Source organism: Falco biarmicus, chromosome 5, assembly GCF_023638135.1.
Source record: "Falco biarmicus isolate bFalBia1 chromosome 5, bFalBia1.pri, whole genome shotgun sequence".
Lineage (NCBI taxonomy): Eukaryota > Metazoa > Chordata > Aves > Falconiformes > Falconidae > Falco > Falco biarmicus.
The window spans coordinates 15119640-15143915 of NC_079292.1; the positions used below are offsets into that span (position 1 = coordinate 15119640).

General features: G+C 62.1%; 4 protein-coding genes across 4 annotated transcripts; all 4 read left to right on the forward strand.

The window, feature by feature from the left end:
- The first annotated feature begins 849 nt into the window (after positions 1-849).
- LOC130149582 (acrosin-like) lies at positions 850-3499 on the forward strand. Its single transcript, XM_056339397.1, has 5 exons — positions 850-923; positions 1238-1438; positions 1783-2048; positions 2340-2485; positions 2959-3499. The coding sequence occupies exons 1-5, from the start codon at positions 850-852 to the stop codon at positions 3322-3324; spliced, it is 1053 nt and encodes a 350-aa protein (XP_056195372.1). The 3' UTR covers positions 3325-3499.
- Positions 3500-7515: 4016 nt separating this feature from the next.
- On the forward strand, positions 7516-9818 carry LOC130149696 (acrosin-like). Its single transcript, XM_056339629.1, has 4 exons — positions 7516-7676; positions 8021-8091; positions 8578-8723; positions 9197-9818. Exons 1-4 carry the CDS (start codon positions 7516-7518, stop codon positions 9560-9562), a joined length of 744 nt encoding a protein of 247 aa, XP_056195604.1. The 3' UTR covers positions 9563-9818.
- A 2841-nt stretch (positions 9819-12659) lies between these two features.
- LOC130149572 (acrosin-like) lies at positions 12660-16057 on the forward strand. Its single transcript, XM_056339365.1, has 5 exons — positions 12660-13400; positions 13715-13915; positions 14260-14525; positions 14817-14962; positions 15436-16057. The coding sequence occupies exons 1-5, from the start codon at positions 13045-13047 to the stop codon at positions 15799-15801; spliced, it is 1335 nt and encodes a 444-aa protein (XP_056195340.1). The 5' UTR covers positions 12660-13044; the 3' UTR covers positions 15802-16057.
- Positions 16058-19995: 3938 nt separating this feature from the next.
- Positions 19996-22222, forward strand: LOC130149702 (acrosin-like). The gene is made up of 4 exons (XM_056339644.1): positions 19996-20156; positions 20501-20571; positions 21058-21203; positions 21677-22222. The coding sequence occupies exons 1-4, from the start codon at positions 19996-19998 to the stop codon at positions 22040-22042; spliced, it is 744 nt and encodes a 247-aa protein (XP_056195619.1). The 3' UTR covers positions 22043-22222.
- The last annotated feature ends 2054 nt before the right edge of the window (positions 22223-24276 follow it).

Here is a 24276-nt window from a genome sequence, read left to right on the forward strand (position 1 = left end):
GCAGAAGGCAGACGCACGAGACAAGGCTGATGCAGGATTTACCAAAGCCATGGACAACAATGGCACGTACGGCTGAGAGCAGGAGCATCCTTCTCTCTCGAGAATTTCACCTTGCTTGTCCTTGCCACAAGTGCCCTGCTCGGTGTGCCCCCAGAACCGCAATCGAGCTCATAGGCAGCAAGGACACGAAGCCTGCCAGAGGGCGTTGCTGTGGCTGACATAGCCAGCCAGGACTGTGCTGCGCCTGCGTTTCACTGTGCTTTGTGCAGCAAGGTTGACAGTGCTGGGCTACGCGTGGCTTATTTGGCTTGCCCAGCACTGTTGCCGGCCGCAGCCGTAAGAGAGATTGGCTCTTGGACACCCAGGCATGCGCGTGCTGCCTGTAGTAGCCCCGCTCTCTGGTGTCTCTTTATTGGGAAGGAGACGGTGGCACAGGGCTGCAGAGAGCAGGGCGGCAGGGAACTTCGCAAAGAGGCTGCGAGGCCATGCTCGCTTTTGTCCTGTGAGCTGTTAACAGGCAGAGCTGGGAGCCAGGCGCCGCTGCCTGCCACGGGGCCTGCCCACCCTGATGGCGCAGCGCAAGCAGGGCATTGCACGGGGCTCTGTCGGGGTGTGCGATCCCAGCTTCTGCCTCCACTCCTGCTTGGAACCCCTCCTATTGCCTCCCCTCCCCCCCCACCCCCACCCCCCGACACCACCACGCCCAGCACCTGGAACCGGGCACTCTGTGACATCAGCCCCACGTCCAAGGGAACCCCAGGCAACGGGAATCCTGCGGGCAGTACGACGGCGGCCGTACTGGTGGCGACAAGCCCTCGTCCTTGCAACTGCCACATGTCGCTGGCAGCGATGGATTTTCTGCATGTCCTCATTGTCCTGCTGGCCGTGTGCTGTCCTGTGCACGGCACGTGGGACAGCTGTGGGTAAGTGGCCCCAGGCTCTGGGAGGGAGCTTGGGCAACCCTTGTGGGCTTCACTGGAGGGGGCCTGCTTGTCCCCCATGGCCACCCCACAGGTTCTTGAAGGCCGTCTGGGAGGCTCAGCTCCTTGCCAGCTCCCGGGCTGCCGGCACAACTGGTCCACGGGCTGAAGCAGAAAGCGGGGCGAGGGGAGCGGGCGCACGCCCCACGGGTTTCCTCGGCCCTTCTGGCCATGCCGTGTGGGGAGGGAAGACAGCTGGCCTTCAGCCGCAACGGCGCAAGCCATCCAGCAGCACAGTAAGGAGTTTCTGGTTACAGAGGGAGCTGCGGCCTTCGGCCCATGGCTTTGCACTACGGCATGTCGCGCGTCGTGGGTGGCACAGATGCCCAGCCAGGGGCCTGGCCCTGGATCGTCAGCATCCAGGCTCTCTTGGAAGGAGGCACGGCGCACATCTGCGGGGGCTCCCTCATCAGCCCACAGTGGGTCCTCACAGCAGCCCACTGCTTCATCGAGGTCAGGTAAGGAGGACCAGGGGTCGGGGCTAGCCCCACAACACTAGCAGGTGCCCTGAGCGCAGGAGCACGTGCTACTGCCATCCCGTTGCCCTGCAGTATACGCCCAGTGCCTGGGCACTCCGGAGCCCCGCCGAGAGGCTTGCTCAGGAGAAGGCTGGGCTCGCGTGCCAATGCTTGCCAGCAGCCTCCAGCTGGACACTGCTTGAGCCCAAGGCACGCCAGGGCAGTCGCAGCCTCCCTAGCGCTGCTTGCCTCTCTCCCTTGCCAAGCAGAAGGCAGGGCAAGTGCCAGGCTGCTGCAGCATGTGGCTGCGCTCCCTCTGAGCCCTCTCTCCATCTGCCTTGCAGGTACATCACCGCCTTGCGTGTGGTGCTCGGTGTCACCCAGCTGACTCAGCTGGGCCCTGAGGCTCAGGTGCGCAACGTCAGGCAGCTGCTGGTTCACCAGCACTACCGGAATGTCACGCAGAGGAACGACATTGCCTTGCTGGAACTGGACCAGCCTGTCCAGTGCAACAGCTACGTACAGCTTGCCTGTGTGCCTGACGCCTCGCTGAGAGTCTCAGAGCTGACAGCCTGCTACGTCAGTGGCTGGGGTGCCAGGAATGCAAGAGGTGAGTTGCCAAAACCTAGTGGCGGCACGAGTGCAAGCTTGGCCAGCTTGGGGAGGCAGGTTGCGCTTCCTGATGGCAGAGGCGAAAGCCAGAGTCAGGCTGTGGGGACGTATGCCTCTTAAGGAGATGGGCCTGAGCCATTCCCCCAGAGCTAGGCAGAAAGGAAAGAGCGGTCCAACGCCTCTCCGCATGCAAAGCCAAGCCCCGGGATAAGCCTTCAGCCCGCCAGACAGGGGGAGGAGAACTGGCAGTGAGCTGCTGGGTGTTCATTCCTTTCTGTGCTCTTCACAGCTGGAGCATCGGCATACGCGCTGCAGGAGGCCCAGGTCCACCTCATCGATGCCAGGGTCTGTAACAGCAGCGGGTGGTACAGAGGGGCCATCCACACCCACAACATCTGTGCTGGCTACCCGCAGGGCGGCATCGACACCTGCCAGGTAGGAGTGTGCTACAAGCCAAGCCCCGGCAGCACAGGCAGCCCCGCCACAACCGCCCAAACGTGTGCCGTCACTCACGGCCTTTTGCTGGCCACTCACACTCCCATGGCTGGGTCCCCACCGATGAGGGCCTTCCCCCGCCCTTCCCCACGGGAAGGCCCTTGCCCAGGGCCTGCCCGCCTTGTCCCAGAGGCCTGACACTCTGCCTGGAAGGCCCACCCGGTGCCCTTGGCAGCCCAGAGCTCCACCATCCCAAGCCTGACACAGCCGTCTGCCTACACCTGCAGCATCACCGTGCCGCAGTGAGAGCGAGCCCTGCCTTGCAAGCCCACCGCCCCCTGCCAGGCAAGCTTCTACAGAGCTTGCCTGGCCACTCCATACAGCTCTGGCAGGTGCTGTGAGAGAGAAGGAGCCCGCCACCGGGCTGACGCTGGCCACCCAGCAACCCCTTCATCCTCTCTCCTGCGCTGCAGGGGGACAGCGGTGGGCCTCTCGTGTGCCAAGACAAGCGCGCGGACTACTTCTGGCTTGTTGGTGTGACCAGCTGGGGGACGGGCTGTGCGAGAGCAAGGAAGCCCGGCGTCTACACCTCCACCCAGCACTTCTACGACTGGATCCTGGCGCAGATGGGCCTGCGCCTAGCAGTAACGACTACTGCAAGGCCACAGCCGGTCTTCACCTACACCCCCGTCCAGAGGCCAAGGCCAAGGCCAAGGCCAACAGAAGCGGGCAGGTTTACACCCTGCCCGTTTCCAGTCCAGAAGCTGCTGGACTTCTTTACTCGGCTGCAGGAGCTCCTGCAGTACCTAAGGGGGAAACAGCTTGGAGCAGCACGATGAAGAGGGTCCAGGGCAGGCTGCAGCGCACCACCACCGCTTCCCGCTGGGGCAATGCCTGCTGAAGCAAAGGCAACCTCCGTGTCAAAGGCCTGCTCTGTCCTGCCCGCGCTCCTCGCAAGGGCAGAATGAAGCTGGCTGACTTCTCGCAATAAAGTGTTTCTGTCTGCACGGCTAACCACGCGCCAGTCCACTTCAGTCTCCTGTGCAAGGCAAGGACTTCCGCGCCCGGCAGCTGCCGAAGGAGGCGGGCTGCCACGTCGGGCACAAAGGGTCACTGCAAAGGGCTGAAGCTCTGCCCGCTCTGAGAGAAGCATGAGGACAGAGTGGAAGAAGGGAAGGCAGGTCATCGCAGGGCTCGGGGCCTTGGGGGTGGCACCTGGAAGCAGAGAATGCCTTAGGCCGGCTCCTGGTGGGAACCCCGGGTGCTTCTGGACGAGGCGCAAGCAAACTTGAAAGTGGACTCTCACGGCCAGCTGGGGGTCAGGGCAGATCCACGAGCTTGGGCCTTTGCTTATGCCGCGGAGTTCCTGGGCTTCCCCAGGCTGCTCTGCTTTCACAGCTGCGCCATGTTGCCAAGCCCAAGCCTACAGCTGCCGTGGCTGGAGGGAGCGCCAGTAGCTTTGAGCGGGGAGCAAAGCAGCTGCTGCTGCTTGGCTGTCCCCCACTCCCTGGTCACCTACTGGCTGTAGTATCGGGGCTCCCGTATGACTGCCTGCAGGCTCTGCCTGGTCCTGTGCCAGGCTCTTCTTCAGGTTTGTGGCTGCACTGGTGACCTTGGCCCTGCTGCTTCCCACAGCATGCCCTCTGGCCGCTCCATCCCCTTGGGTTTCTCCACACAGGACCCCTGTTGCGGAGCCAGCAGACCCCCTTCTGCCCACAACTGACCACGCTCAGCCTGAGAGCTCCGCGGCGCCTTCGGCTTGGTGACACCTCTGACTATCGCAGTGCTGGGGGAGCAAGCTGTGTGTAGGGGATGTTACCAAGCCTGCTAGGAGTGCAGGGGAGTGGACCTTGCGCTCTGTGCTACGAGGTACGCCTGAGGCCTCTTGACAGAAAGCCGGACTTGTGCCGGGAGGGAGCATGCTCCAGCATCATCCGCAGAGCCATAAGTGTTCCTTTCACTGCATGATCGAGAGGAAGCAAAGGGCATGCCCTTGTTTCCAGAGATCCCAGTTCAGCCGGAGGCGTGCCCTGCAGCCATGGGTGGGAACAGAGCTGGGAGCTGCAGCACCATGGCTTGCCGGGGACCAAGCGCAGAGCAAGAGGAGGACGGTCCTACACAGCTTCAGAGGCAGGCCCTTCTGCAGCTCCCGCAGGGGGGGCGTGCCTAGGTGAGGGCATGTGTAGGGGTCTGCACACGAGCAAGTTGACTTTGAAGGCTTAGTCGTGTACCTTTAAGACAGCCACAAAAACGTCAAGCATGTGAACAGCATGTGAAAACCCGGAACATAAAACCGCAGCATACCGGCACATGCAGCAACAGCAAATAGCAAGGAAGAAAAAGAAGACAGAAAGCCTACCAGCATGTGACACGTGTACTATCTAAGATATATAAGCAATACTTAAAAACAAGGAAGAGCCATTTTGCCTGAACCCAGCCACGCAGATAGGGAGTTTTGGAGTCCCTACCGACTTGCGTCACCACAGGCATGCATGCTCAAGCACCTGCAAGTCCTTCCTGCCTCCAGGAGGTGGAGAGGTGGCCAGTGGCTGGCAGGCCTGGTCCTCTTGCAAGGTGGAGATGCTGGGGATGAGCAAGCACGTTGGCTGCAGCCACAGGCCATCCACATGCCTGAAAGGCTCTCTCTCCCCTCTTGCTTGTCACCTCGTCCAGCTTCAGGTTCGCTAGTGAGTTGCGCACACACACAGGGCTCCCAGCAGCAGCTGGCCCGAGACACTGTGGCTTTCCAAGCACTGGCTGCCTGTGGCGTGTCTTGCCGTCGGCCTTTGCTAGCAGCCAGGCCTGGGGACCCACCGCGCAGCAGGTGCAGAGTGGTCCCACACAGGAAGGGCTTTGGGGTGGCTCTCCAAAAGAGGCCAGCGGGTTCTGTGGTGATCAGGCACAGGGCTCAGGCAAGCGAAGCAGCCAGCACTTTGCTTCTGTGTGACAGTCTCCTCGATCCCCCCTGCTCTCCAATTGCCATCCTTATACGTGCCCCTCACCTTCCCTGGCTCCTCCCTTTCTCAGCCCTGCTCTCCTCCCAGAAACGGGGCCAACCCCGCTTCTTTTGCCCCGCCATGCTCCCAGGTTTGCCCCACCTGTCAACACACGCGGTCTTTGGGTGCTCTCAGCTAGGTCACCTCGGACTTGCGTGCCATTACTGGACGGGCTTGCCTGGCTACTGCTGTCCCTGCCAGAGTCCTCTCCTCCAAGTCACCCCAAGCTCTTCCTTCAAGCAGCTGTGAAGCGTGGCCACCTCTGACGGCATTCCCCGCTAGCCACCTGCCAAACATGGTGCTGGAAGAGCAGAGTTTCCCCAGCACACAAGTTGTCTTCTCCAAGGCCGCCTTCTGCCTGCTCTCAGCAGACCCATGGGAGCCGGCAGCAGGTCCCTTTTCAAAACACAAAGCAGCCTTGAGCCCGCTCGCTTGGAGGCCCGGTTCTGGGGCCTAGGAAGCCGGGCTGCGCCTCAAGCGCCTTGAGAGCAGCTCTTCCGCTTTCAGGCAGAGCCTGCGTGGTCCTCCTCCTCGGGACCCGGTTGCTCCCTCCGCTCTGTGCCTTACGCCTCGCCACACAAGCCAGGATGGCAGCAGGGAGCTGCCGCACCTCTCACAAGCTTTGGGGCTGCCATCCTTCAAGCCACTGCCCTCTACCCTCCAGGGACCTAGCCCTGCTGCGCAACCGTAATGCACGTGCCTGGCTCCTGCTTTTCTCCTGCACTCCAGCAGGTGAGCAAGGCTCCGCCAGACAGCGGCAGAAGGCAGACGCACGAGACAAAGCTGATGCAGGATTTACCAAAGCCCTGGACAACAATGGCACGTACGGCTGAGAGCAGGAGCATCCTTCTCTCTCGAGAATTTCACCTTGCTTGTCCTTGCCACAAGTGCCCTGCTCGGTGTGCCCCCAGAACCGCAATCGAGCTCATAGGCAGCAAGGACACGAAGCCTGCCAGAGGGCGTTGCTGTGGCTGACATAGCCAGCCAGGACTGTGCTGCGCCTGCGTTTCACTGTGCTTTGTGCAGCAAGGTTGACAGTGCTGGGCTACGCGTGGCTTATTTGGCTTGCCCAGCACTGTTGCCGGCCGCAGCCGTAAGAGAGATTGGCTCTTGGACACCCAGGCATGCGCGTGCTGCCTGTAGTAGCCCCGCTCTCTGGTGTCTCTTTATTGGGAAGGAGACGGTGGCACAGGGCTGCAGAGAGCAGGGCGGCAGGGAACTTCGCAAAGAGGCTGCGAGGCCATGCTCGCTTTTGTCCTGTGAGCTGTTAACAGGCAGAGCTGGGAGCCAGGCGCCGCTGCCTGCCACGGGGCCTGCCCACCCTGATGGCGCAGCGCAAGCAGGGCATTGCACGGGGCTCTGTCGGGGTGTGCGATCCCAGCTTCTGCCTCCACTCCTGCTTGGAACCCCTCCTATTGCCTCCCCTCCCCCCCCACCCCCACCCCCCGACACCACCACGCCCAGCACCTGGAACCGGGCACTCTGTGACATCAGCCCCACGTCCAAGGGAACCCCAGGCAACGGGAATCCTGCGGGCAGTACGACGGCGGCCGTACTGGTGGCGACAAGCCCTCGTCCTTGCAACTGCCACATGTCGCTGGCAGCGATGGATTTTCTGCATGTCCTCATTGTCCTGCTGGCCGTGTGCTGTCCTGTGCACGGCACGTGGGACAGCTGTGGGTAAGTGGCCCCAGGCTCTGGGAGGGAGCTTGGGCAACCCTTGTGGGCTTCACTGGAGGGGGCCTGCTTGTCCCCCATGGCCACCCCACAGGTTCTTGAAGGCCGTCTGGGAGGCTCAGCTCCTTGCCAGCTCCCGGGCTGCCGGCACAACTGGTCCACGGGCTGAAGCAGAAAGCGGGGCGAGGGGAGCGGGCGCACGCCCCACGGGTTTCCTCGGCCCTTCTGGCCATGCCGTGTGGGGAGGGAAGACAGCTGGCCTTCAGCCGCAACGGCGCAAGCCATCCAGCAGCACAGTAAGGAGTTTCTGGTTACAGAGGGAGCTGCGGCCTTCGGCCCATGGCTTTGCACTACGGCATGTCGCGCGTCGTGGGTGGCACAGATGCCCAGCCAGGGGCCTGGCCCTGGATCGTCAGCATCCAGGCTCTCTTGGAAGGAGGCACGGCGCACATCTGCGGGGGCTCCCTCATCAGCCCACAGTGGGTCCTCACAGCAGCCCACTGCTTCATCGAGGTCAGGTAAGGAGGACCAGGGGTCGGGGCTAGCCCCACAACACTAGCAGGTGCCCTGAGCGCAGGAGCACGTGCTACTGCCATCCCGTTGCCCTGCAGTATACGCCCAGTGCCTGGGCACTCCGGAGCCCCGCCGAGAGGCTTGCTCAGGAGAAGGCTGGGCTCGCGTGCCAATGCTTGCCAGCAGCCTCCAGCTGGACACTGCTTGAGCCCAAGGCACGCCAGGGCAGTCGCAGCCTCCCTAGCGCTGCTTGCCTCTCTCCCTTGCCAAGCAGAAGGCAGGGCAAGTGCCAGGCTGCTGCAGCATGTGGCTGCGCTCCCTCTGAGCCCTCTCTCCATCTGCCTTGCAGGTACATCACCGCCTTGCGTGTGGTGCTCGGTGTCACCCAGCTGACTCAGCTGGGCCCTGAGGCTCAGGTGCGCAACGTCAGGCAGCTGCTGGTTCACCAGCACTACCGGAATGTCACGCAGAGGAACGACATTGCCTTGCTGGAACTGGACCAGCCTGTCCAGTGCAACAGCTACGTACAGCTTGCCTGTGTGCCTGACGCCTCGCTGAGAGTCTCAGAGCTGACAGCCTGCTACGTCAGTGGCTGGGGTGCCAGGAATGCAAGAGGTGAGTTGCCAAAACCTAGTGGCGGCACGAGTGCAAGCTTGGCCAGCTTGGGGAGGCAGGTTGCGCTTCCTGATGGCAGAGGCGAAAGCCAGAGTCAGGCTGTGGGGACGTATGCCTCTTAAGGAGATGGGCCTGAGCCATTCCCCCAGAGCTAGGCAGAAAGGAAAGAGCGGTCCAACGCCTCTCCACATGCAAAGCCAAGCCCCGGGATAAGCCTTCAGCCCGCCAGACAGGGGGAGGAGAACTGGCAGTGAGCTGCTGGGTGTTCATTCCTTTCTGTGCTCTTCACAGCTGGAGCATCGGCATACGCGCTGCAGGAGGCCCAGGTCCACCTCATCGATGCCAGGGTCTGTAACAGCAGCGGGTGGTACAGAGGGGCCATCCACACCCACAACATCTGTGCTGGCTACCCGCAGGGCGGCATCGACACCTGCCAGGTAGGAGTGTGCTACAAGCCAAGCCCCGGCAGCACAGGCAGCCCCGCCACAACCGCCCAAACGTGTGCCGTCACTCACGGCCTTTTGCTGGCCACTCACACTCCCATGGCTGGGTCCCCACCGATGAGGGCCTTCCCCCGCCCTTCCCCACGGGAAGGCCCTTGCCCAGGGCCTGCCCGCCTTGTCCCAGAGGCCTGACACTCTGCCTGGAAGGCCCACCCGGTGCCCTTGGCAGCCCAGAGCTCCACCATCCCAAGCCTGACACAGCCGTCTGCCTACACCTGCAGCATCACCGTGCCGCAGTGAGAGCGAGCCCTGCCTTGCAAGCCCACCGCCCCCTGCCAGGCAAGCTTCTACAGAGCTTGCCTGGCCACTCCATACAGCTCTGGCAGGTGCTGTGAGAGAGAAGGAGCCCGCCACCGGGCTGACGCTGGCCACCCAGCAACCCCTTCATCCTCTCTCCTGCGCTGCAGGGGGACAGCGGTGGGCCTCTCGTGTGCCAAGACAAGCGCGCGGACTACTTCTGGCTTGTTGGTGTGACCAGCTGGGGGACGGGCTGTGCGAGAGCAAGGAAGCCCGGCGTCTACACCTCCACCCAGCACTTCTACGACTGGATCCTGGCGCAGATGGGCCTGCGCCTAGCAGTAACGACTACTGCAAGGCCACAGCCGGTCTTCACCTACACCCCCGTCCAGAGGCCAAGGCCAAGGCCAAGGCCAACAGAAGCGGGCAGGTTTACACCCTGCCCGTTTCCAGTCCAGAAGCTGCTGGACTTCTTTACTCGGCTGCAGGAGCTCCTGCAGTACCTAAGGGGGAAACAGCTTGGAGCAGCACGATGAAGAGGGTCCAGGGCAGGCTGCAGCGCACCACCACCGCTTCCCGCTGGGGCAATGCCTGCTGAAGCAAAGGCAACCTCCGTGTCAAAGGCCTGCTCTGTCCTGCCCGCGCTCCTCGCAAGGGCAGAATGAAGCTGGCTGACTTCTCGCAATAAAGTGTTTCTGTCTGCACGGCTAACCACGCGCCAGTCCACTTCAGTCTCCTGTGCAAGGCAAGGACTTCCGCGCCCGGCACCTGCCGAAGGAGGCGGGCTGCCACGTCGGGCACAAAGGGTCACTGCAAAGGGCTGAAGCTCTGCCCGCTCTGAGAGAAGCATGAGGACAGAGTGGAAGAAGGGAAGGCAGGTCATCGCAGGGCTCGGGGCCTTGGGGGTGGCACCTGGAAGCAGAGAATGCCTTAGGCCGGCTCCTGGTGGGAACCCCGGGTGCTTCTGGACGAGGCGCAAGCAAACTTGAAAGTGGACTCTCACGGCCAGCTGGGGGTCAGGGCAGATCCACGAGCTTGGGCCTTTGCTTATGCCGCGGAGTTCCTGGGCTTCCCCAGGCTGCTCTGCTTTCACAGCTGCGCCATGTTGCCAAGCCCAAGCCTACAGCTGCCGTGGCTGGAGGGAGCGCCAGTAGCTTTGAGCGGGGAGCAAAGCAGCTGCTGCTGCTTGGCTGTCCCCCACTCCCTGGTCACCTACTGGCTGTAGTACCGGGGCTCCCGTATGACTGCCTGCAGGCTCTGCCTGGTCCTGTGCCAGGCTCTTCTTCAGGTTTGTGGCTGCACTGGTGACCTTGGCCCTGCTGCTTCCCACAGCATGCCCTCTGGCCGCTCCATCCCCTTGGGTTTCTCCACACAGGACCCCTGTTGCGGAGCCAGCAGACCCCCTTCTGCCCACAACTGACCACGCTCAGCCTGAGAGCTCCGCGGCGCCTTCGGCTTGGTGACACCTCTGACTATCGCAGTGCTGGGGGAGCAAGCTGTGTGTAGGGGATGTTACCAAGCCTGCTAGGAGTGCAGGGGAGTGGACCTTGCGCTCTGTGCTACGAGGTACGCCTGAGGCCTCTTGACAGAAAGCCGGACTTGTGCCGGGAGGGAGCATGCTCCAGCATCATCCGCAGAGCCATAAGTGTTCCTTTCACTGCATGATCGAGAGGAAGCAAAGGGCATGCCCTTGTTTCCAGAGATCCCAGTTCAGCCGGAGGCGTGCCCTGCAGCCATGGGTGGGAACAGAGCTGGGAGCTGCAGCACCATGGCTTGCCGGGGACCAAGCGCAGAGCAAGAGGAGGACGGTCCTACACAGCTTCAGAGGCAGGCCCTTCTGCAGCTCCCGCAGGGGGGGCGTGCCTAGGTGAGGGCATGTGTAGGGGTCTGCACACGAGCAAGTTGACTTTGAAGGCTTAGTCGTGTACCTTTAAGACAGCCACAAAAACGTCAAGCATGTGAACAGCATGTGAAAACCCGGAACATAAAACCGCAGCATACCGGCACATGCAGCAACAGCAAATAGCAAGGAAGAAAAAGAAGACAGAAAGCCTACCAGCATGTGACACGTGTACTATCTAAGATATATAAGCAATACTTAAAAACAAGGAAGAGCCATTTTGCCTGAACCCAGCCACGCAGATAGGGAGTTTTTGAGTCCCTACCGACTTGCGTCACCACAGGCATGCATGCTCAAGCACCTGCAAGTCCTTCCTGCCTCCAGGAGGTGGAGAGGTGGCCAGTGGCTGGCAGGCCTGGTCCTCTTGCAAGGTGGAGATGCTGGGGATGAGCAAGCACGTTGGCTGCAGCCACAGGCCATCCACATGCCTGAAAGGCTCTCTCTCCCCTCTTGCTTGTCACCTCGTCCAGCTTCAGGTTCGCTAGTGAGTTGCGCACACACACAGGGCTCCCAGCAGCAGCTGGCCCGAGACACTGTGGCTTTCCAAGCGCTGGCTGCCTGTGGCGTGTCTTGCCGTCGGCCTTTGCTAGCAGCCAGGCCTGGGGACCCACCGCGCAGCAGGTGCAGAGTGGTCCCACACAGGAAGGGCTTTGGGGTGGCTCTCCAAAAGAGGCCAGCGGGTTCTGTGGTGATCAGGCACAGGGCTCAGGCAAGCGAAGCAGCCAGCACTTTGCTTCTGTGTGACAGTCTCCTCGATCCCCCCTGCTCTCCAATTGCCATCCTTATACGTGCCCCTCACCTTCCCTGGCTCCTCCCTTTCTCAGCCCTGCTCTCCTCCCAGAAACGGGGCCAACCCCGCTTCTTTTGCCCCGCCATGCTCCCAGGTTTGCCCCACCTGTCAACACACGCGGTCTTTGGGTGCTCTCAGCTAGGTCACCTCGGACTTGCGTGCCATTACTGGACGGGCTTGCCTGGCTACTGCTGTCCCTGCCAGAGTCCTCTCCTCCAAGTCACCCCAAGCTCTTCCTTCAAGCAGCTGTGAAGCGTGGCCACCTCTGACGGCATTCCCCGCTAGCCACCTGCCAAACATGGTGCTGGAAGAGCAGAGTTTCCCCAGCACACAAGTTGTCTTCTCCAAGGCCGCCTTCTGCCTGCTCTCAGCAGACCCATGGGAGCCGGCAGCAGGTCCCTTTTCAAAACACAAAGCAGCCTTGAGCCCGCTTGCTTGGAGGCCCGGTTCTGGGGCCTAGGAAGCCGGGCTGCGCCTCAAGCGCCTTGAGAGCAGCTCTTCCGCTTTCAGGCAGAGCCTGCGTGGTCCTCCTCCTCGGGACCCGGTTGCTCCCTCCGCTCTGTGCCTTACGCCTCGCCACACAAGCCAGGATGGCAGCAGGGAGCTGCCGCACCTCTCACAAGCTTTGGGGCTGCCATCCTTCAAGCCACTGCCCTCTACCCTCCAGGGACCTAGCCCTGCTGCGCAACCGTAATGCACGTGCCTGGCTCCTGCTTTTCTCCTGCACTCCAGCAGGTGAGCAAGGCTCCGCCAGACAGCGGCAGAAGGCAGACGCACGAGACAAGGCTGATGCAGGATTTACCAAAGCCCTGGACAACAATGGCACGTACGGCTGAGAGCAGGAGCATCCTTCTCTCTCGAGAATTTCACCTTGCTTGTCCTTGCCACAAGTGCCCTGCTCGGTGTGCCCCCAGAACCGCAATCGAGCTCATAGGCAGCAAGGACACGAAGCCTGCCAGAGGGCGTTGCTGTGGCTGACATAGCCAGCCAGGACTGTGCTGCGCCTGCGTTTCACTGTGCTTTGTGCAGCAAGGTTGACAGTGCTGGGCTACGCGTGGCTTATTTGGCTTGCCCAGCACTGTTGCCGGCCGCAGCCGTAAGAGAGATTGGCTCTTGGACACCCAGGCATGCGCGTGCTGCCTGTAGTAGCCCCGCTCTCTGGTGTCTCTTTATTGGGAAGGAGACGGTGGCACAGGGCTGCAGAGAGCAGGGCGGCAGGGAACTTCGCAAAGAGGCTGCGAGGCCATGCTCGCTTTTGTCCTGTGAGCTGTTAACAGGCAGAGCTGGGAGCCAGGCGCCGCTGCCTGCCACGGGGCCTGCCCACCCTGATGGCGCAGCGCAAGCAGGGCATTGCACGGGGCTCTGTCGGGGTGTGCGATCCCAGCTTCTGCCTCCACTCCTGCTTGGAACCCCTCCTATTGCCTCCCCTCCCCCCCCACCCCCACCCCCCCGACACCACCACGCCCAGCACCCGGAACCGGGCACTCTGTGACATCAGCCCCACGTCCAAGGGAACCCCAGGCAACGGGAATCCTGCGGGCAGTACGACGGCGGCCGTACTGGTGGCGACAAGCCCTCGTCCTTGCAACTGCCACATGTCGCTGGCAGCGATGGATTTTCTGCATGTCCTCATTGTCCTGCTGGCCGTGTGCTGTCCTGTGCACGGCACGTGGGACAGCTGTGGGTAAGTGGCCCCAGGCTCTGGGAGGGAGCTTGGGCAACCCTTGTGGGCTTCACTGGAGGGGGCCTGCTTGTCCCCCATGGCCACCCCACAGGTTCTTGAAGGCCGTCTGGGAGGCTCAGCTCCTTGCCAGCTCCCGGGCTGCCGGCACAACTGGTCCACGGGCTGAAGCAGAAAGCGGGGCGAGGGGAGCGGGCGCACGCCCCACGGGTTTCCTCGGCCCTTCTGGCCATGCCGTGTGGGGAGGGAAGACAGCTGGCCTTCAGCCGCAACGGCGCAAGCCATCCAGCAGCACAGTAAGGAGTTTCTGGTTACAGAGGGAGCTGCGGCCTTCGGCCCATGGCTTTGCACTACGGCATGTCGCGCGTCGTGGGTGGCACAGATGCCCAGCCAGGGGCCTGGCCCTGGATCGTCAGCATCCAGGCTCTCTTGGAAGGAGGCACGGCGCACATCTGCGGGGGCTCCCTCATCAGCCCACAGTGGGTCCTCACAGCAGCCCACTGCTTCATCGAGGTCAGGTAAGGAGGACCAGGGGTCGGGGCTAGCCCCACAACACTAGCAAGTGCCCTGAGCGCAGGAGCACGTGCTACTGCCATCCTGTTGCCCTGCAGTATACGCCCAGTGCCTGGGCACTCCGGAGCCCCGCTGAGAGGCTTGCTCAGGAGAAGGCTGGGCTCGCGTGCCACTGCTTGCCAGCAGCCTCCAGCTGGACACTGCTTGAGCCCAAGGCACGCCAGGGCAGTCGCAGCCTCCCTAGCGCTGCTTGCCTCTCTCCCTTGCCAAGCAGAAGGCAGGGCAAGTGCCAGGCTGCTGCAGCATGTGGCTGCGCTCCCTCTGAGCCCTCTCTCCATCTGCCTTGCAGGTACATCACCGCCTTGCGTGTGGTGCTCGGTGTCACCCAGCTGACTCAGCTGGGCCCTGAGGCTCAGGTGCGCAACGTCAGGCAGCTGCTGGTTCACCAGCACTACCGGAATGTCACGCAGAGGAACGACATTGCCTTGCTGGAACTGGACCAGCCTGTCCAGTGCAACAGCTACGTACAGCTTGCCTGTGTGCCTGACGCCTCGCTGAGAGTCTCAGAGCTGACAGCCTGCTACGTCAGTGGCTGGGGTGCCAGGAATGCAAGAAGTGAGTTGCCAAAACCTAGTGGCGGCACGAGTGCAAGCTTGGCCAGCTTGGGGAGGCAGGTTGCGCTTCCTGATGGCAGAGGCGAAAGCCAGAGTCAGGCTGTGGGGACGTATGCCTCTTAAGGAGATGGGCCTGAGCCATTCCCCCAGAGCAAGGCAGAAAGGAAAGAGCGGTCCAACGCCTCTCCGCATGCAAAGCCAAGCCCCGGGATAAGCCTTCAGCCCGCCAGACAGGGGGAGGAGAACTGGCAGTGAGCTGCTGGGTGTTCATTCCTTTCTGTGCTCTTCACAGCTGGAGCATCGGCATACGCGCTGCAGGAGGCCCAGGTCCACCTCATCGATGCCAGGGTCTGTAACAGCAGCGGGTGGTACAGAGGGGCCATCCACACCCACAACATCTGTGCTGGCTACCCGCAGGGCGGCATCGACACCTGCCAGGTAGGAGTGTGCTACAAGCCAAGCCCCGGCAGCACAGGCAGCCCCGCCACAACCGCCCAAACGTGTGCCGTCACTCACGGCCTTTTGCTGGCCACTCACACTCCCATGGCTGGGTCCCCACCGATGAGGGCCTTCCCCCGCCCTTCCCCACGGGAAGGCCCTTGCCCAGGGCCTGCCCGCCTTGTCCCAGAGGCCTGACACTCTGCCTGGAAGGCCCACCCGGTGCCCTTGGCAGCCCAGAGCTCCACCATCCCAAGCCTGACACAGCCGTCTGCCTACACCTGCAGCATCACCGTGCCGCAGTGAGAGCGAGCCCTGCCTTGCAAGCCCACCGCCCCCTGCCAGGCAAGCTTCTACAGAGCTTGCCTGGCCACTCCATACAGCTCTGGCAGGTGCTGTGAGAGAGAAGGAGCCCGCCACCGGGCTGACGCTGGCCACCCAGCAACCCCTTCATCCTCTCTCCTGCGCTGCAGGGGGACAGCGGTGGGCCTCTCGTGTGCCAAGACAAGCGCGCGGACTACTTCTGGCTTGTTGGTGTGACCAGCTGGGGGACGGGCTGTGCGAGAGCAAGGAAGCCCGGCGTCTACACCTCCACCCAGCACTTCTACGACTGGATCCTGGCGCAGATGGGCCTGCGCCTAGCAGTAACGACTACTGCAAGGCCACAGCCGGTCTTCACCTACACCCCCGTCCAGAGGCCAAGGCCAAGGCCAAGGCCAACAGAAGCGGGCAGGTTTACACCCTGCCCGTTTCCAGTCCAGAAGCTGCTGGACTTCTTTACTCGGCTGCAGGAGCTCCTGCAGTACCTAAGGGGGAAACAGCTTGGAGCAGCACGATGAAGAGGGTCCAGGGCAGGCTGCAGCGCACCACCACCGCTTCCCGCTGGGGCAATGCCTGCTGAAGCAAAGGCAACCTCCGTGTCAAAGGCCTGCTCTGTCCTGCCCGCGCTCCTCGCAAGGGCAGAATGAAGCTGGCTGACTTCTCGCAATAAAGTGTTTCTGTCTGCACGGCTAACCACGCGCCAGTCCACTTCAGTCTCCTGTGCAAGGCAAGGACTTCCGCGCCCGGCACCTGCCGAAGGAGGCGGGCTGCCACGTCGGGCACAAAGGGTCACTGCAAAGGGCTGAAGCTCTGCCCGCTCTGAGAGAAGCATGAGGACAGAGTGGAAGAAGGGAAGGCAGGTCATCGCAGGGCTCGGGGCCTTGGGGGTGGCACCTGGAAGCAGAGAATGCCTTAGGCCGGCTCCTGGTGGGAACCCCGGGTGCTTCTGGACGAGGCGCAAGCAAACTTGAAAGTGGACTCTCACGGCCAGCTGGGGGTCAGGGCAGATCCACGAGCTTGGGCCTTTGCTTATGCCGCGGAGTTCCTGGGCTTCCCCAGGCTGCTCTGCTTTCACAGCTGCGCCATGTTGCCAAGCCCAAGCCTACAGCTGCCGTGGCTGGAGGGAGCGCCAGTAGCTTTGAGCGGGGAGCAAAGCAGCTGCTGCTGCTTGGCTGTCCCCCGCTCCCTGGTCACCTACTGGCTGTAGTACCGGGGCTCCCGTATGACTGCCTGCAGGCTCTGCCTGGTCCTGTGCCAGGCTCTTCTTCAGGTTTGTGGCTGCACTGGTGACCTTGGCCCTGCTGCTTCCCACAGCATGCCCTCTGGCCGCTCCATCCCCTTGGGTTTCTCCACACAGGACCCCTGTTGCGGAGCCAGCAGACCCCCTTCTGCCCACAACTGACCACGCTCAGCCTGAGAGCTCCGCGGCGCCTTCGGCTTGGTGACACCTCTGACTATCGCAGTGCTGGGGGAGCAAGCTGTGTGTAGGGGATGTTACCAAGCCTGCTAGGAGTGCAGGGGAGTGGACCTTGCGCTCTGTGCTACGAGGTACGCCTGAGGCCTCTTGACAGAAAGCCGGACTTGTGCCGGGAGGGAGCATGCTCCAGCATCATCCGCAGAGCCATAAGTGTTCCTTTCACTGCATGATCGAGAGGAAGCAAAGGGCATGCCCTTGTTTCCAGAGATCCCAGTTCAGCCGGAGGCGTGCCCTGCAGCCATGGGTGGGAACAGAGCTGGGAGCTGCAGCACCATGGCTTGCCGGGGACCAAGCGCAGAGCAAGAGGAGGACGGTCCTACACAGCTTCAGAGGCAGGCCCTTCTGCAGCTCCCGCAGGGGGGGCGTGCCTAGGTGAGGGCATGTGTAGGGGTCTGCACACGAGCAAGTTGACTTTGAAGGCTTAGTCGTGTACCTTTAAGACAGCCACAAAAACGTCAAGCATGTGAACAGCATGTGAAAACCCGGAACATAAAACCGCAGCATACCGGCACATGCAGCAACAGCAAATAGCAAGGAAGAAAAAGAAGACAGAAAGCCTACCAGCATGTGACACGTGTACTATCTAAGATATATAAGCAATACTTAAAAACAAGGAAGAGCCATTTTGCCTGAACCCAGCCACGCAGATAGGGAGTTTTGGAGTCCCTACCGACTTGCGTCACCACAGGCATGCATGCTCAAGCACCTGCAAGTCCTTCCTGCCTCCAGGAGGTGGAGAGGTGGCCAGTGGCTGGCAGGCCTGGTCCTCTTGCAAGGTGGAGATGCTGGGGATGAGCAAGCACGTTGGCTGCAGCCACAGGCCATCCACATGCCTGAAAGGCTCTCTCTCCCCTCTTGCTTGTCACCTCGTCCAGCTTCAGGTTCGCTAGTGAGTTGCGCACACACACAGGGCTCCCAGCAGCAGCTGGCCCGAGACACTGTGGCTTTCCAAGCGCTGGCTGCCTGTGGCGTGTCTTGCCGTCGGCCTTTGCTAGCAGCCAGGCCTGGGGACCCACCGCGCAGCAGGTGCAGAGTGGTCCCACACAGGAAGGGCTTTGGGGTGGCTCTCCAAAAGAGGCCAGCGGGTTCTGTGGTGATCAGGCACAGGGCTCAGGCAAGCGAAGCAGCCAGCACTTTGCTTCTGTGTGACAGTCTCCTCGATCCCCCCTGCTCTCCAATTGCCATCCTTATACGTGCCCCTCACCTTCCCTGGCTCCTCCCTTTCTCAGCCCTGCTCTCCTCCCAGAAACGGGGCCAACCCCGCTTCTTTTGCCCCGCCATGCTCCCAGGTTTGCCCCACCTGTCAACACACGCGGTCTTTGGGTGCTCTCAGCTAGGTCACCTCGGACTTGCGTGCCATTACTGGACGGGCTTGCCTGGCTACTGCTGTCCCTGCCAGAGTCCTCTCCTCCAAGTCACCCCAAGCTCTTCCTTCAAGCAGCTGTGAAGCGTGGCCACCTCTGACGGCATTCCCCGCTAGCCACCTGCCAAACATGGTGCTGGAAGAGCAGAGTTTCCCCAGCACACAAGTTGTCTTCTCCAAGGCCGCCTTCTGCCTGCTCTCAGCAGACCCATGGGAGCCGGCAGCAGGTCCCTTTTCAAAACACAAAGCAGCCTTGAGCCCGCTTGCTTGGAGGCCCGGTTCTGGGGCCTAGGAAGCCGGGCTGCGCCTCAAGCGCCTTGAGAGCAGCTCTTCCGCTTTCAGGCAGAGCCTGCGTGGTCCTCCTCCTCGGGACCCGGTTGCTCCCTCCGCTCTGTGCCTTACGCCTCGCCACACAAGCCAGGATGGCAGCAGGGAGCTGCCGCACCTCTCACAAGCTTTGGGGCTGCCATCCTTCAAGCCACTGCCCTCTACCCTCCAGGGACCTAGCCCTGCTGCGCAACCGTAATGCACGTGCCTGGCTCCTGCTTTTCTCCTGCACTCCAGCAGGTGAGCAAGGCTCCGCCAGACAGCGGCAGAAGGCAGACGCACGAGACAAGGCTGATGCAGGATTTACCAAAGCCATGGACAACAATGGCACGTACGGCTGAGAGCAGGAGCATCCTTCTCTCTCAAGAATTTCACCTTGCTTGTCCTTGCCACAAGTGCCCTGCTCGGTGTGCCCCCAGAACCGCAATCGAGCTCATAGGCAGCAAGGACACGAAGCCTGCCAGAGGGCGTTGCTGTGGCTGACATAGCCAGCCAGGACTGTGCTGCGCCTGCGTTTCACTGTGCTTTGTGCAGCAAGGTTGACAGTGCTGGGCTACGCGTGGCTTATTTGGCTTGCCCAGCACTGTTGCCGGCCGCAGCCGTAAGAGAGATTGGCTCTTGGACACCCAGGCATGCGCGTGGCTGCCTGTAGTAGCCCCACTCTCTGGTGTCTCTTTATTGGGAAGGAGACGGTGGCACAGGGCTGCAGAGAGCAGGGCGGTAGGGAACTTCGCAAAGAGGCTGCGAGGCCATGCTCGCTTTTGTCCTGTGAGCTGTTAACAGGCAGAGCTGGGAGCCAGGCGCCGCTGCCTGCCACGGGGCCTGCCCACCCTGATGGCGCAGCGCAAGCAGGGCATTGCACGGGGCTCTGTCGGGGTGTGCGATCCCAGCTTCTGCCTCCACTCCTGCTTGGAACCCCTCCTATTGCCTCCCCTCCCCCCCCCACCCCCACCCCCCGACACCACCACGCCCAGCACCTGGAACCGGGCACTCTGTGACATCAGCCCCACGTCCAAGGGAACCCCAGGCAACGGGAATCCTGCGGGCAGTACGACGGCGGCCGTACTGGTGGCGACAAGCCCTCGTCCTTGCAACTGCCGCATGTCGCTGGCAGCGATGGATTTTCTGCATGTCCTCATTGTCCTGCTGGCCGTGTGCTGTCCTGTGCACGGCACGTGGGACAGCTGTGGGTAAGTGGCCCCAGGCTCTGGGAGGGAGCTTGGGCAACCCTTGTGGGCTTCACTGGAGGGGGCCTGCTTGTCCCCCATGGCCACCCCACAGGTTCTTGAAGGCCGTCTGGGAGGCTCAGCTCCTTGCCAGCTCCCGGGCTGCCGGCACAACTGGTCCACGGGCTGAAGCAGAAAGCGGGGCGAGGGGAGCGGGGCGCACGCCCCATGGGTTTCCTCGGCCCTTCTGGCCATGCCGTGTGGGGAGGGAAGACAGCTGGCCTTCAGCCGCAACGGCGCAAGCCATCCAGCAGCACAGTAAGGAGTTTCTGGTTACAGAGGGAGCTGCGGCCTTCGGCCCATGGCTTTGCACTACGGCATGTCGCGCGTCGTGGGTGGCACAGATGCCCAGCCAGGGGCCTGGCCCTGGATCGTCAGCATCCAGGCTCTCTTGGAAGGAGGCACGGCGCACATCTGCGGGGGCTCCCTCATCAGCCCACAGTGGGTCCTCACAGCAGCCCACTGCTTCATCGAGGTCAGGTAAGGAGGACCAGGGGTCGGGGCTAGCCCCACAACACTAGCAGGTGCCCTGAGCGCAGGAGCACGTGCTACTGCCATCCTGTTGCCCTGCAGTATACGCCCAGTGCCTGGGCACTCCGGAGCCCCGCCGAGAGGCTTGCTCAGGAGAAGGCTGGGCTCGCGTGCCACTGCTTGCCAGCAGCCTCCAGCTGGACACTGCTTGAGCCCAAGGCACGCCAGGGCAGTCGCAGCCTCCCTAGCGCTGCTTGCCTCTCTCCCTTGCCAAGCAGAAGGCAGGGCAAGTGCCAGGCTGCTGCAGCATGTGGCTGCGCTCCCTCTGAGCCCTCTCTCCATCTGCCTTGCAGGTACATCACCGCCTTGCGTGTGGTGCTCGGTGTCACCCAGCTGACTCAGCTGGGCCCTGAGGCTCAGGTGCGCAACGTCAGGCAGCTGCTGGTTCACCAGCACTACTGGAATGTCACGCAGAGGAACGACATTGCCTTGCTGGAACTGGACCAGCCTGTCCAGTGCAACAGCTACGTACAGCTTGCCTGTGTGCCTGACGCCTCGCTGAGAGTCTCAGAGCTGACAGCCTGCTACGTCAGTGGCTGGGGTGCCAGGAATGCAAGAGGTGAGTTGCCAAAACCAAGTGGCGGCGCGAGTGCAAGCTTGGCCAGCTTGGGGAGGCAGGTTGCGCTTCCTGATGGCAGAGGCGAAAGCCAGAGTCAGGCTGTGGGGACGTATGCCTCTTAAGGAGATGGGCCTGAGCCATTCCCCCAGAGCAAGGCAGAAAGGAAAGAGCGGTCCAACGCCTCTCCGCATGCAAAGTCAAGCCCCGGGATAAGCCTTCAGCCCGCCAGACAGGGGGAGGAGAACTGGCAGTGAGCTGCTGGGTGTTCATTCCTTTCTGTGCTCTTCACAGCTGGAGCATCGGCATACGCGCTGCAGGAGGCCCAGGTCCACCTCATCGATGCCAGGGTCTGTAACAGCAGCGGGTGGTACAGAGGGGCCATCCACACCCACAACATCTGTGCTGGCTACCCGCAGGGCGGCATCGACACCTGCCAGGTAGGAGTGTGCTACAAGCCAAGCCCCGGCAGCACAGGCAGCCCCGCCACAACCGCCCAAACGTGTGCCGTCACTCACGGCCTTTTGCTGGCCACTCACACTCCCATGGCTGGGTCCCCACCGATGAGGGCCTTCCCCCGCCCTTCCCCACGGGAAGGCCCTTGCCCAGGGCCTGCCCGCCTTGTCCCAGAGGCCTGACACTCTGCCTGGAAGGCCCACCCGGTGCCCTTGGCAGCCCAGAGCTCCACCATCCCAAGCCTGACACAGCCGTCTGCCTACACCTGCAGCATCACCGTGCCGCAGTGAGAGCGAGCCCTGCCTTGCAAGCCCACCGCCCCCTGCCAGGCAAGCTTCTACAGAGCTTGCCTGGCCACTCCATAGAGCTCTGGCAGGTGCTGTGAGAGAGAAGGAGCCCGCCACCGGGCTGACGCTGGCCACCCAGCAACCCCTTCATCCTCTCTCCTGCGCTGCAGGGGGACAGCGGTGGGCCTCTCGTGTGCCAAGACAAGCGCGCGGACTACTTCTGGCTTGTTGGTGTGACCAGCTGGGGGACGGGCTGTGCGAGAGCAAGGAAGCCCGGCGTCTACACCTCCACCCAGCACTTCTACGACTGGATCCTGGCGCAGATGGGCCTGCGCCTAGCAGTAACGACTACTGCAAGGCCACAGCCGGTCTTCACCTACACCCCCGTCCAGAGGCCAAGGCCAAGGCCAAGGCCAACAGAAGCGGGCAGGTTTACACCCTGCCCGTTTCCAGTCCAGAAGCTGCTGGACTTCTTTACTCGGCTGCAGGAGCTCCTGCAGTACCTAAGGGGGAAACAGCTTGGAGCAGCACGATGAAGAGGGTCCAGGGCAGGCTGCAGCGCACCACCACCGCTTCCCGCTGGGGCAATGCCTGCTGAAGCAAAGGCAACCTCCGTGTCAAAGGCCTGCTCTGTCCTGCCCGCGCTCCTCGCAAGGGCAGAATGAAGCTGGCTGACTTCTCGCAATAAAGTGTTTCTGTCTGCACGGCTAACCACGCGCCAGTCCACTTCAGTCTCCTGTGCAAGGCAAGGACTTCCGCGCCCGGCACCTGCCGAAGGAGGCAGGCTGCCACGTCGGGCACAAAGGGTCACTGCAAAGGGCTGAAGCTCTGCCCGCTCTGAGAGAAGCATGAGGACAGAGTGGAAGAAGGGAAGGCAGGTCATCGCAGGGCTCGGGGCCTTGGGGGTGGCACCTGGAAGCAGAGAATGCCTTAGGCCGGCTCCTGGTGGGAACCCCGGGTGCTTCTGGACGAGGCGCAAGCAAACTTGAAAGTGGACTCTCACGGCCAGCTGGGGGTCAGGGCAGATCCACGAGCTTGGGCCTTTGCTTATGCCGCGGAGTTCCTGGGCTTCCCCAGGCTGCTCTGCTTTCACAGCTGCGCCATGTTGCCAAGCCCAAGCCTACAGCTGCCGTGGCTGGAGGGAGCGCCAGTAGCTTTGAGCGGGGAGCAAAGCAGCTGCTGCTGCTTGGCTGTCCCCCGCTCCCTGGTCACCTACTGGCTGTAGTACCGGGGCTCCCGTATGACTGCCTGCAGGCTCTGCCTGGTCCTGTGCCAGGCTCTTCTTCAGGTTTGTGGCTGCACTGGTGACCTTGGCCCTGCTGCTTCCCACAGCATGCCCTCTGGCCGCTCCATCCCCTTGGGTTTCTCCACACAGGACCCCTGTTGCGGAGCCAGCAGACCCCCTTCTGCCCACAACTGACCACGCTCAGCCTGAGAGCTCCGCGGCGCCTTCGGCTTGGTGACACCTCTGACTATCGCAGTGCTGGGGGAGCAAGCTGTGTGTAGGGGATGTTACCAAGCCTGCTAGGAGTGCAGGGGAGTGGACCTTGCGCTCTGTGCTACGAGGTACGCCTGAGGCCTCTTGACAGAAAGCCGGACTTGTGCCGGGAGGGAGCATGCTCCAGCATCATCCGCAGAGCCATAAGTGTTCCTTTCACTGCATGATCGAGAGGAAGCAAAGGGCATGCCCTTGTTTCCAGAGATCCCAGTTCAGCCGGAGGCGTGCCCTGCAGCCATGGGTGGGAACAGAGCTGGGAGCTGCAGCACCATGGCTTGCCGGGGACCAAGCGCAGAGCAAGAGGAGGACGGTCCTACACAGCTTCAGAGGCAGGCCCTTCTGCAGCTCCCGCAGGGGGGGCGTGCCTAGGTGAGGGCATGTGTAGGGGTCTGCACACGAGCAAGTTGACTTTGAAGGCTTAGTCGTGTACCTTTAAGACAGCCACAAAAACGTCAAGCATGTGAACAGCATGTGAAAACCCGGAACATAAAACCGCAGCATACCGGCACATGCAGCAACAGCAAATAGCAAGGAAGAAAAAGAAGACAGAAAGCCTACCAGCATGTGACACGTGTACTATCTAAGATATATACGCAATACTTAAAAACAAGGAAGAGCCATTTTGCCTGAACCCAGCCACGCAGATAGGGAGTTTTGGAGTCCCTACCGACTTGCGTCACCACAGGCATGCATGCTCAAGCACCTGCAAGTCCTTCCTGCCTCCAGGAGGTGGAGAGGTGGCCAGTGGCTGGCAGGCCTGGTCCTCTTGCAAGGTGGAGATGCTGGGGATGAGCAAGCACGTTGGCTGCAGCCACAGGCCATCCACATGCCTGAAAGGCTCTCTCTCCCCTCTTGCTTGTCACCTCGTCCAGCTTCAGGTTCGCTAGTGAGTTGCGCACACACACAGGGCTCCCAGCAGCAGCTGGCCCGAGACACTGTGGCTTTCCAAGCGCTGGCTGCCTGTGGCGTGTCTTGCCGTCGGCCTTTGCTAGCAGCCAGGCCTGGGGACCCACCGCGCAGCAGGTGCAGAGTGGTCCCACACAGGAAGGGCTTTGGGGTGGCTCTCCAAAAGAGGCCAGCGGGTTCTGTGGTGATCAGGCACAGGGCTCAGGCAAGCGAAGCAGCCAGCACTTTGCTTCTGTGTGACAGTCTCCTCGATCCCCCCTGCTCTCCAATTGCCATCCTTATACGTGCCCCTCACCTTCCCTGGCTCCTCCCTTTCTCAGCCCTGCTCTCCTCCCAGAAACGGGGCCAACCCCGCTTCTTTTGCCC